The sequence below is a fragment of the Panthera onca genome, chromosome B2 (genome assembly GCF_046562875.1).
Source record: "Panthera onca isolate mPanOnc1 chromosome B2, mPanOnc1 haplotype 2, whole genome shotgun sequence".
In the NCBI taxonomy this organism is placed as follows: Eukaryota; Metazoa; Chordata; class Mammalia; order Carnivora; family Felidae; genus Panthera; species Panthera onca.
In genome coordinates this window covers 129,751,789-129,764,196 of record NC_138343.1, presented here as the reverse complement: position 1 = coordinate 129,764,196, position 12,408 = coordinate 129,751,789, and the positions used below count along the sequence as shown (strand labels likewise).

Sequence of the window (12,408 nt, the reverse complement as noted above, 5' to 3'; positions counted from 1 at the left end):
AAGCCTGTAGTTTTCCATCATTGATAAACTGGAAGGCAGACAATGACAGATCACAATAAAGTATCATATTCTAGAATCTACAATCAACATGAAACTCCGCAAAGGATTATTTCCAGTGAGGGTAAACAATGAGGTGAGAAACAACCCAGCCCTACACTCAGAAATTCAATCAGTACCATATTCATATAAACTTTCTACTATAAAACTCAAAGTTAAAGAAGTATAGACTATTAAATGGAAAATCCTGATAAGACCTACTTACTGATAAGACCTACGCCTCTCAAAAGTAGTCTGGATTATGCACAACATGTAAGTGATGGCAATTGTGATAAAGACATAATAGTAACCAGAGAAAAGTCTGGTAGCAGGCACTAAGAAATTTAGAAACCAAGGCTAAACTATGTCCAACTTAAACTATTCCTCTTCCCATCCCCAACCAAAGGTATTTTGCACAGTTTTAAGACTCAAAAGATAAAAGGACTGTGAAGCCATCATTTTTCCAACCTATACTAATCCCTAACCATACTGCTATCACTATTCCTTCTCATAATCAACATTTTGAACAAATCAGGCTCTTTCTCCTGGTGATGATGATTTTACTGTGCCTGTAGATGATCCTGCAGCTACCCCAGCCTCTCAGCTTCTTATCCACTTTTCCCCAAGGACCTTGTTCTCCACCCTGCCTGTGCAACTCACTCTCACAAAAGGACACCGGAGATTGTCATTTAACAATAAATGCACGTCACCACAAACTTGATTTCTAGCATCCTTTCTCTGATCACAATCTGTTTTCTTTACAGTTTGTGCCCCTTCCCGGTTCCCCCATTTGGATTAATCCTCAGCTCCTCTGCCATGTCCAATTCATTGACTTCTAACACCACTTTACTATTCCTCATCTCTAATATCCTCATATCTTCCTTTACCCAGTCTTACTTCCACATGCGATCATTACTATAGCTCCCCTGTATTTCTGTAACCCCCCTTGCCCCTCTCTTCCTCTATCACATGTGCTTGGGTCAATTCAACTCTCCAACTGACTCCTCGCCTTTGGTGAGACAACTCCACATGGGTAAGGAACAACATTCACAGTGACTGTTCTCACTTTAAATTCATGAGCATTGGCCTCAAGCAGGCCTTTCGTAATGCTCGTGGTCTTGTTTTACATTCCTAGTTTAACTCACCCACTTCTAGACTACATTTTCTACCTCCTCTTTCCCCAAACCTCCACATTGTCTTCCTTCTTTTCATGTTCAGTTGACCACCTTGCTTCTTATTTGTTGAGAAAACAGAGGCAATCAAAAGAGGACGTCTAAATGTCCCCACACGCAAATCTACCAACTTACCTTCTTGTTACAATGGATGAATTCTTTGCCCTCCTACCCAAGACCAACTGTTAACACTTGTACACTGGATCCCATTCCATCCCCTACCCAGTAATCTCTCTCCTGAATTATTGACTTTTCCCACTCTACAAGATCATTCCCATCAGCATAGAAATATGTTGAATTAGTCCCCATCTGTGTAAAACCATTACCTGGCCCCACATTCCCCCCTCCAGCTACTGTCCCATTTGCTTTGTCCAAAAACCTTTGATTCCTGCCACTATAAACCCTTCTCTTTCTCCTGTATTCCACATATGCACTCCGTTGGCACATCCTTTTGGTTCTTCCTAAATATATTCAGAAACCAGTTACTTCTCACTATCTCCACCTTTATACCTTTGTCCAAGTCATCACGATCCCCTGCTTGGATTACTGAAATATGTTCTTTAACTCCTCTATATTTTATTCTTCCTAATTTCACCTGTAAATATTATATAATGTAAGTCAGATCACAGCAGTATAATTACCAAAACCTTCCATACCTTCCACCTCACTTGGAGTAAAAGCTAAAGCCCTTACAAAGGACTTTCAAGGTCCTCTGTGATTTGAACCCCCCCTTTTTCCCACTCCTACCCCAACCTCATCTCCTTCTTTTCTATTTGGCTGACTGTTTTAACAACACTGGTATCCATGCTATTCCTCGAATATGGCCAGAAACTGCAACCTCTGTGGCCAGTGTCTTTTTGTCCCCTTTTGCCTATGATTTCTTCCCCCACGGAGTAGCATCACTTACTGCCTCATGTTTACGTCATTTGTTTTCTCAAAAACCGCTTTACTTATGCCACGTTCCTGATCTCCACAAAAACAGCATCTCTGCTGCCGATACTCTCCCATCCTTCTTTCTCTCCTTGACATTGCTTTACTCTTTTCATGGTACTTATTACTATGGGATATATTATGTATTTATTGCGTATCTAGTGTTTATCTCTTACTACATGGAATCAGGCAAGAACTTTGCTTTGTTCATTTGACTCTCCAATGCCTAGAATAGTGCCTGGTGCACATTAGGCACTCAGTAAATACCTGCCAAATGAATGAACCAGTATTATCATCAGCATCAGTTATCAGGATCATCTTTATTATCTAAATGCCCAGGCCTAAAGGGTTCATGCACAGCAACTCTACTCTAAGACTCTTAGGTGAAACACAACCTAAAACAGGGCGACTCTGAAAGCGTCCGACTTCAGCCAGGTCACGATCTCGCGGTCCGTGAGTTCGAGCCCCGCGTCAGGCTCTGGGCTGATGGCTCGGAGCCTGGAGCCTGTTTCCGATTCTGTGTCTCCCTCTCTCTCTGCCCCTCCCCTGTTCATGCTCTGTCTCTCTCTGTCCCAAAAATAAATAAATAAAAAAAAAAAAAAAAACAAAAAAAAAAACGTTGAAAAAAAAAAAAACAGGGCGACTCTGCTGGGAGAAGGGTTTGGAAAGAACATAGCCAGCATTTACTGGAAACAATGATGTGCACTTTACTGGCTAAGGCCAGAAGAGGAAAATCATTTCATGCCTCAAGAATTAGGTTTTAATCAAAACTAGCAGAACATGGTCACACGCAGATTCTATTCCTTAACAGAGCACTTCCATTAGAACAGCTTTGTATTATTTATTCATCACTTAAATCCACAAAAAAGTATATGAATAAGTAATAGAAGGGAAAGCTGAAAAAAAGAGAATGGGATTTTCCTAAATCACTGATTTAAAATCTATCATTATTGGTTGTTGTTGTTATTTTACATGTTATATTCCAACAACGTCTTCTTTTTTCTTAGAACTATTCCTCTATCATAGTCTCTTTTCAAGTAGAAAAAGAAAATTTACCCAAATGGGAATTTGAATAACCTAGTCACAAGGGTTCAAAGTAAAATAAACTTCAAGGTCTTATCATTTTGAAGCAAACTTACTACATAGATGGCATCGTCCTTTCTTCCTTTAGAAGATGCATGTGTTAGTCGTCATTTTTCCAATGGGAACAGAATTCTAACACCACATTAAAATGTACAGATTTAGAATGAGAACTTGCATTGCATGTAAGGAGAAAAAAATATGTATATATAACAAAGCAAGCTGATGTGTAATATATGAGAAAGTGGGCATGAAGCAATATTAAATAAATAAAAGGAAAGTTAATAAGGCAAAGAATTTAAATAATACAAGGATCTAAGAATTAATGTGTCAGGTGATAACACTTCAGCATATCTGCTTCTCAGAAGATGCATGCAACTTAAATTAAATGCCTAAATACTGACAATTAGAAATGGGGTGTGGGAGTGAAATTCAGTGGTAATTGTTTCAACTCAGATATTTATATAGAATTTTGAGTGTCTACTTTGCCAAAATCAAAATGTATCAAAAAAGGTCCCCACCATATACGGTCAACTTACTTTACAGTGATCATACTGGAGCTGTAAGGCTGGAACATCCCCTCCAATCGGCATTTGCTTTTGAAGCTCTTCGTCTTTAATATTCAGCCATTTGATCAATTCTTCTAAAGACGTCAGCAACCTGTTCCATTTCTCAGCACTGGCCTCCAAGTGGGCCCTGTTGAGAGACAGTACTGACCACATTTAGAAGGTGGAATTGCATTTAAAAAACATACATCTTCCCTTAGACTAATAATCTTGAATGATGAACTAATGTTCATGTCCAATAAGAAGGCTCTTAGTAAAAAAACAACAAAAAAAACACTAAACAAGTTATTTTGAAGAAGCTAGAATATGCAGATATGTTGGTAATACCTATCAAAATTGTAAATGGATAACTACATACCACAAAGGCATAAGTATGAGGTTTTCAAGAAGAATTTCCATGATATAAAATTATGAAAGCAAGTTTCAGTAGCTTATGTATAGTATACATGCACACTGAACTACAATTTTCTTCTCCTTTCATCCATCTATGTGAAGAAAGTGATAGAGAGGAAAAGAGAGCAACTATATGCATATAAAATGTTTAGAAAGATACATACGAGATGAGCTTACATCTGAGAACACAGTAAACACGTAATTTTTATAACTGAGTATGTACAACAGGCCCATATTATTTCTTTCTAAAAGAGCTAATTAATTTTTTAGGAAAGGAAATTACTAAAGCCTTAACATTCCTTAAAATCAAATAAATTACTGAAAGTAGAACATCACCAGCATTTACCTCCAAAAGCTGGAAAACAACCAGTCATTGCTTGCATAGAACACTATTTGGCTCAAGGCTGACTGGTGTCCATTGACAAATGTCTATTGTGAACAGAAAACAATCGGGCAGAAATTGTTGATTGCAGTACTGTGTCCCCTGGTTTAAAGGTAAGGTCTTTGTTTCAATAACAATTTCGGGGTTTAGGACAGAAAAGGACCTTCAGGTTCTTAAATTATGAACTTTCCAATCAGGAAACCATGTGTCTGAGATACGTTTTTGTGTGATTCAGATTCCAATAAAAGTAAAAGCCCTTGAGGTGGGAATGCAAATTGGTGCAGCCACTCTGGAAAACAGTGTGGAGGTTCCTCAGAAAATTAAAAATAGACCTACCCTATGACCCAGCAGTAGCACTGCTAGGAATTTACCCAAGGGATACAGGAGTACTGATGCATAGGGGCACTTGTACCCCAATGTTTATAGCAGCACTCTCAACAATAGCCAAATTGTGGAAAGAGCCTAAATGTCCATCACCTGATGAATGGATAAAGAAATTGTGGCTTATATACACAATGGAGTACTACGTGGCAATGAGAAAGAATGAAATATGGCCCTTTGTAGCAACGTGGATGGAACTGCAGAGTGTGATGCTAAGTGAAATAAGCCATACAGAGAAAGACAGATACCATATGTTTTCACTCTTATGTGGATCCTGAGAAACTTAACAGAAACCCATGGGGGAGGGGAAGGAAAAAAAAAAAAGAGGTTAGAGTGGCAGACAGCCAAAGCATAAGAGACTCTTAAAAACTGAGAACAAACTGAGGGTTGATGGGGGTGGGAGGGAGGGGAAGGTGGGTGATGGGTATTGAGGAGGGCACCTTTTGGGATGAGCACTGGGTGTTGTATGGAAACCAATTTGACGATAAATTTCATATATTGAAAAAAAAATAAAAATGAATGCAAAATGAAAAAAAAAAGTAAAAGCCCTTGAGAATAAAAATACAAATAAAAGCACAAATTTGGGGCCTTGAAGAAAGCCCACTTACTCAGCCTCTATCCTACACTTCATGCGTTGGACTTGAAAAGAGGGATCAGTCAGAAACGACTCCAGGGACTCAGCCCTGCACCACACCAGTGGGCGGATAGTGAATGTGGATGTAAGTGTTCAACTGCGTGAAATGGAATTACCTTGACCTTTCAGACTGAGAGGTGAGGGCTGATGGAAATAGACCTCAGCCTTGTTATGCAACAAAGGTCACCCACTTGGGGCAACTTCAGGTGCAAGAAACTTCTGCTGATCAGGTTTCATATCCTCTCATTTAGCTGTCACCTTGACATTAGCATTATGATCCCCACTTCCACAAAACTGCTCCTTCCCTGAGTGATATGAGACCAACCAACCAAATATGGCCTCTACTGTCTCTCAGCTCTAGCAGTAATTTCCTTTCTGGACATCTGATTTACTAGAGCTTCTGTCCCAAAGCTGATAACTCTTCTATAGTTAATTTAAACAAGTATTTCCTCATTAGTCACATTAGGTGGTACTCCAGTGGTGAATATTCAACAACATCCTAAGTCTTTGTTTAAAAGTTCATAATGTTTTCAGAAGAACAACTATCTGATCTCTAGTTCATCTCTTGTTCATAAAATAATGGCCATGCTCTATCTGCCAATATTCTTGGCTAAAAGAAAAAAAAATGGAGTTCCATAGATCTCTAAAATACCATGAACCAACATTCAGTCACATACAAAAGGCCAACTGTCCTGCCATCTATTTATAGTTCCATTGTCAGCTAGCTAATAATATAAAGCAAACTATTCAAACCTTAAAATTCTATATCTTATTCAAAAGAGCTAGGTATGAAATAATAAAAAAATGATTTGTAAATGACAGAAAGAAGTTTGAGGTATTTTATAATTCTTTGAGAACTGTATGATTAAAAGGTTCATGTTATTCTCTTGCATTTATAATCTCTTCTATTCATTCTACAGGTGGCATGATTGACCTCACTTTAAAAAATTTTGCTTTAATGAGATCCTGATTCTGCTTGAGTGCCAGCTCTCCTGTGTTCATATTGATTAATTTTAGGCCAAATATGTAATTACCTATCCCTGATAAACAGTAATTTTACTTGTCACAGAGCAGAACTAAATAACTTCAATCATATTAACTGAAAACTCTGCCACTTACGGATCATTTTGCCATAAATATATTTGACTGAGGTGTTGCAATTTCTGTCTAGTATTTTTAAATGCAAAAAAAAAAAAATGACAGCTAGAAATCAGAGGCCTTTAGTCAATCAAGATGTGTTTCAGTGTCTCTGTGTGCAAAACACTTAAGCACATAGCCTGACCTCTTATTTTAGATAATTTGATCCTGCTTCTTCAATGTCTGTAGTTTAACTCTTTAATCAATAACTAAATCGACATTACATTCCTTTGAAATCCAGTTACATACACGCATTGTATTGAAGAGCATGCAAATGATTTTTTTCCAATGCAATTAACTCTTCTGACCACACAAAATAATGAAATTGATCATTGAAATCTATTGCATCTAGCACCTGAAGGACTCTTCATAAAGATGAAGGCAATGTTTTTTAAAGAGAGATACTGAAGTGACTTTGAAATAGATGAGATTACATTGGTGTAGGTATTTCTCTGCATCTTCCTTCTTCCATCATAAAAAGCAAGCTGATTTGGCAGAAACCTTGCCTGGAAAATCTGTTCTGGTTATTCTCCAATAGATTATAACTATGTGTTCAGTGGATTACTACCATATGCCCAAATAAATGCATGCTTCCATAGTAGCCTTCAGTGTTCTAGTTCCAATTTAATTCTTTCATCTTTCAAGATGAAAGCCTTTTCTTGGGCACTGGATTGAATGTTTTGCAAGTAGAAACCTTAAATTTGTTTTTGGTATACTTGTCCTTTCTCATTTTAACTCTAAAAATTTTAAAGCTTCCCCTTTCCCCACAACTATAGATGACCAGTCATCAATCATATATTCATAACCTTAAAACATTTCTTTTTCTTTTTCTTTTTCTAAGTAGGCTCCATGCCCAGCATGGAGCCCAATGCAGGGCTTGAGCTCATGACCCTGAGATCAAGACCTGAGCTGAGATCAAGAGCTGGACACTTAACTGACTGAGCCATGCAGGCACCCCAAACCATTTCTTTACCTAGCACATATCTGTGGGTACTCACATTCTGGATAACTGACTTGTTATCCTAATTTTCACCTGCTTCAGTTCATTCTTTGGGTACCTCACATGATCAAAACAAGATATACTTTCATTGAATGGATTAGCAACCTGTATATAGAACATGCTTTACATAAGTTAGCTCCTTTTAGATTGAATCATTTATTTTACAACTCTATCAATGTTTTTACGTCACCAGCTGTTTTTAAAAATATATAATGCAAAAAACTTCTTAGAAGGTAAGGAGCCATTAAAATGGTACCTCATTATTCAAATATGGTAGAAAAGGAATTATGGAAGAAACGTGAATTAATATCTATTTTAAATCACAAAAGCCTTTACTTTCCAATATTTCTTTAAAGAAGTTTTTATTCCTTCTCCCAATGTAGAGATACAAAAAAGAGAGCAAACAGTGGGAGTGAGTAAGCAGTGGCATTTATAAAAATAAAATACAGCTTTCCACTTATTCACTACAAACATCCATGGAGCACTCACTCTGGAATCAGGCACTGCCCTATTTCAGAAATAAGTCCTGGGGTCAAGTTGGAAGGAAGGCAGGTAAACCAAATATACTCTGATACAAGAAACCTAACAGCTCTCTGAAGGAACCACAGCTCAGGGAAGAAACTTGCTTGGAAAACCAAGGAGAGAGTTTGGGATCCAAACTAAAATCTAAACTCTTTCCACTGCATTGCTTTCATCATGGGCAGCATTTAAGAGGGCAGAAACTGTTCGGACGTATTTATAGGCAAGTGAAGATACATTTGCAAAGTAGGTCCACCAAAGAACACAATGCCCCAAATTAATATGAGCAAATCCATACTGTCTCCTATTGTACAAGGAATGCACAGAATTAAATGTTCAATTTGGCATGTTTACAACAAATGAAATTTATTTTTCATCTACAGTGAAACCCATAGATTATAAATCGAGTTATAATGAATGAAAATACCTTTACTAGTGCAAGAATAACCAGTTACATTAAAAAGGAGGTGTTCTTGTTCCCAGAAAGGGAGTTAAGACAACTAGGAAAGAAAGGAATTCAGTCTGTGCTGAAAAGAACACCAAAGCTGTGCTTCCAATACATACCAATAATATGTAGCTACGTCCATTTAAACTGACGTTAATTAAAATAAATAAAATTTGAAATTCACAGTATCTGTTGCACTAGCCACATTCAAGCGCTCAATACACCCACATGTGGCTAGTGGCTACCACACTGAATAGTACAGATACAGAACATTTCTACCTTCGCAGAAAGTTCTATCAGAAAGTGTTGAACCAGAGGGGAAAAAAGAAAGAAGAGAGGAACAGAATCTTCCTCTATTCAACTTAAGAAAAGGAAATTTTAGTAGTTTTACAATATAGTTAGTAAAATCAATTGGCTAAGGCTAAAAGTGGTGTCAGTGACATTGTAAAATGTGATAACATTAGATGTAATCATGATGTTAAAGGTTAATCTTCTCTAAGGGCTCTTAAAAGGGTGCCCTGAATTTTTAAGAGGCTCATAAAAGAAAGGAAAGATAGAACTTTATCTTTGAACTCTGTTTTCATTAGATTTGACAATTTCACTGGCCTTTGAAACCATATGTTAATAAGAATCTATATTTAACATCATTAAGCTGATAAGTGGATATTTAATTAACATAATCCCAAATTAAATAAATTTAACATAAAAATTTAAGCCATGTCATTCATATTACTGAATTTATTTCCAATTCACATTTTCCCCGGGAGTGAAAAATATTGTCAAATTTCCTAACAGTCTTTTAGCTGAAGTTTCAAATCATTAGCTATTGTCTCTTCTATCAATCTAAGTGAAATATATATTTGTATGTGTTGTTTTTAGATTGCAAAAAATATTTTGTACACTGGACTTCAGTATTTAAAAGTATAATCAAGAGGTGTCTGGGTGGCTCAGTTGGTTAAGCATCCGACCCTTGATTTCAGCTCAGATCATGATCTCAGGGTCGTGAGATTGAGTCCTACCTCAGGCTCCACGCTGGGGGTGCAGCCTGCTTAGGATTCTCTCTCCATCTCTCTCTGCCCCTCCCCAACACGCACGCACATCCGTGCTCACTCTCTCTCTCTCTCTCTCAAAAAAAAGGTCTACTCAAAGTTATCAAAAAGACTGCAAAATAGTATTAACCCAAGGTAGTGAGCCACATATTATTACATAGTTCCGATGACCACACCATAGTCAAAGGAGGTAATGCCTGTAAAGCACTTAGGATAGGTCTAGCACATGAATATTCAATAAATATTAGCTGTTATAATCTTGGGCAGACATTCTCTTTCTAAAAATGATGACAAATTAGAGTAAATGTTCCCTGCCATGACAACATCAACTTTAGCACAATTAAGGCACAATTTGAGATACTGAATGCACAGAAGGGACATATATCAGATGGCCTCATTCTTAGAAAAGAATGAAAGAAGGTCACATGCAGAGGGAGAGGTTTGTGGAGCTAACAATGAACCAAAATCTTTACAAAATAGGGATGGTGGTAAATATGACAGAAAATCATTCAGAATCACAATGCCAATTGTAAGAAGACAGAGTCAAATTATAGTAGAAGAAATGTCATTTTTTACTTTCTCGTACAACACTAGGAAACCCAGGATCAAGAACGGGGGATAGAGAGAGTGTGGTCATCAGAGTGCCAGAGATTTAAAAGGAGAAAACAAGAAATTCAGGGGGAAGAAGAAACACCTGATATTATTGAAATGGCTTATGATGGAATCCAAGCGGAGTAGAAGGGGTTGATGGAGTCTGAAAAGAAGAAGGGTTTAAGCAACTAAAGATCAGGAATTTAGGCAGTTTTGAAAGAACACAGAAAAAAGCTAAGGGTTTCACAACTGGAAATTATTAAAGGATATGCATTTTTAACCAATCTAGTTGGAATACAGTAGATGAATTACATAAACCAGATAAAAATACAAAGTTAGGTAAAAATCTATAGATGGTCCTGGTATATAATAAGCTGATGAAAGATACCCTCCTCACTAGGGCCATAATTTTAATTTGAAGGACAGCTGATTTACCAATGATGTTGCAAATGATTCCTATTTGATACAACAGAGGGCTCTTCTCTAATTAACATGGCAAGACCAGTGGCATTCTGTTGCACATGGCCAGGTGGAATATAGTAAAAGAAGATGTGTGCTCTGGAGAATGGTCTGTCCTTGGTCTCCTGCAGATCAATCATCTCGGGGATGCCAAGATAACACAGGACATCAACTGAGTCCCAGGTATGGCCAGGTCTGTGAGACTTAGGAATAGGGACAAAGGCTTTTATAGACAAAGTAAGAAGAAACTTGGAAGTCAAAATAGAAAAAATATCATCAATATGGGTACTGACCCCCAGGATGATAGCTGAGAAAGAGATGAAGAATAAAAGGGAAGTCAGATGCTCAAATCAATGAGGAAAGTAGAGGAGTGTCTTACAGTTCCAGAGGAAGCAGGAATGAGATGGTAGAGGGTAGAATAATAGATGTATTCACTTCTGAGGAGAAGCTGTTGAGATGGAGTGGCAATGCCTAAAATATAACAAGGAGGTGTCAACTTCTTTCTTATCCCTGGGTGTCAGGGCTCCTGTTCAGCCCGTGTGTCTGCACGTGCCATACTGGAAGTTTCTGGCTGGCATTCTGGTTGTTTGGTGTCTCCAACAGTTATTAAAGACTCAGAATATTCCCACCAGCTGCCAGGTGAGGAAAATGGGAAAATTACCCTCTATCAAAGAGAGTTTTAAGTGAAGTGGGCAATTGAGGGGAAAGCCAACCTTCAAGTATATGGAAAAGTGGTAGAAGAGTTTATAGAAATATTAAAAATACAACAGAATTTGTTCCCAAGAGAAGCCAGTGTAAGGGTAGGCTGTGATTGAAAGGAACAGGAGGGAAGAATAAAGGAGCAGAAATTCACAGTGTGACCCACAGGTATCACCTTCAATAAGGACTTGAAAGAGGCAGGTGGCTGGGATATAGGTCCCCTCTCCATATTTGTTAAGGAGAACACTTTCCCACCCAGCCCCACGGGAAGGCACTTTCTCATTGAGCACACTCGTGACGTCTTCTCTGACTCTTGACTCTCTCAGTCCCTGTACAGGTGCAGTGAGGAACCTGATTCACCAATCTGGGGAACAACTGGATGCTGAGCTCTGCCCACCCTTGCCTCTTGAGAACAGGACTGCAGACTGAGCTCCTCCCCACTCTTCTGCGTAGGGTTTCTCCCTTGGGCAGCCACCTTGTCTGGTGACCGCTGGTAACGCTGTCTCATTCTGGGGTTCAGCTAACAGGCTACCTCCACTGAGCCCTCTCTCTAAGGCCACCCCGTCCAACCTGGCCTCTGTATCAGCAATTAACAACACTGTTGTTCTCTCTTGGACATATTTTTGTTTCTTATTTGTTCAGAATCCAGCCAGGACAGACGTATACCATTTGTTGGGGGACCTTCTCAGAAATTCCCAATATTAATGACTGAGACAAAAATTAAGTAGGGAGAATTTCTATGTTTTTTGAACTAATTAGTACCACACAGAATGGTAATCCATAAAAAAAATAATAATAATAGTTAACCATTACAAACAGTGTTCCGCTGTTTTAGGCACTTTACTTAGGCTAATTAAATGATATATTCATGATGAGCCTATAAGGAAAGTACTCTTATTATCCCGATCTGACACATGAGGAAACACATATTGGCT

The 12,408-nt window shown here is 38.1% G+C and overlaps 1 protein-coding gene across 11 annotated transcripts in view; it reads right to left on the bottom strand.

Annotated features, from left to right (window-relative positions):
* UTRN (utrophin) overlaps window positions 1-12,408 on the bottom strand; it is a 569,571-nt gene that overhangs the window by 135,405 nt on the left and 421,758 nt on the right. For all 11 annotated transcript variants that reach the window (XM_078447413.2, XM_060614425.3, XM_078447414.2 and 8 more), the window contains one exon: window positions 3,758-3,914. In XM_078447413.2, coding sequence (XP_078303539.1) covers window positions 3,758-3,914 — 157 coding nt within the window. The remainder of the gene's footprint in view (window positions 1-3,757; window positions 3,915-12,408) is intronic.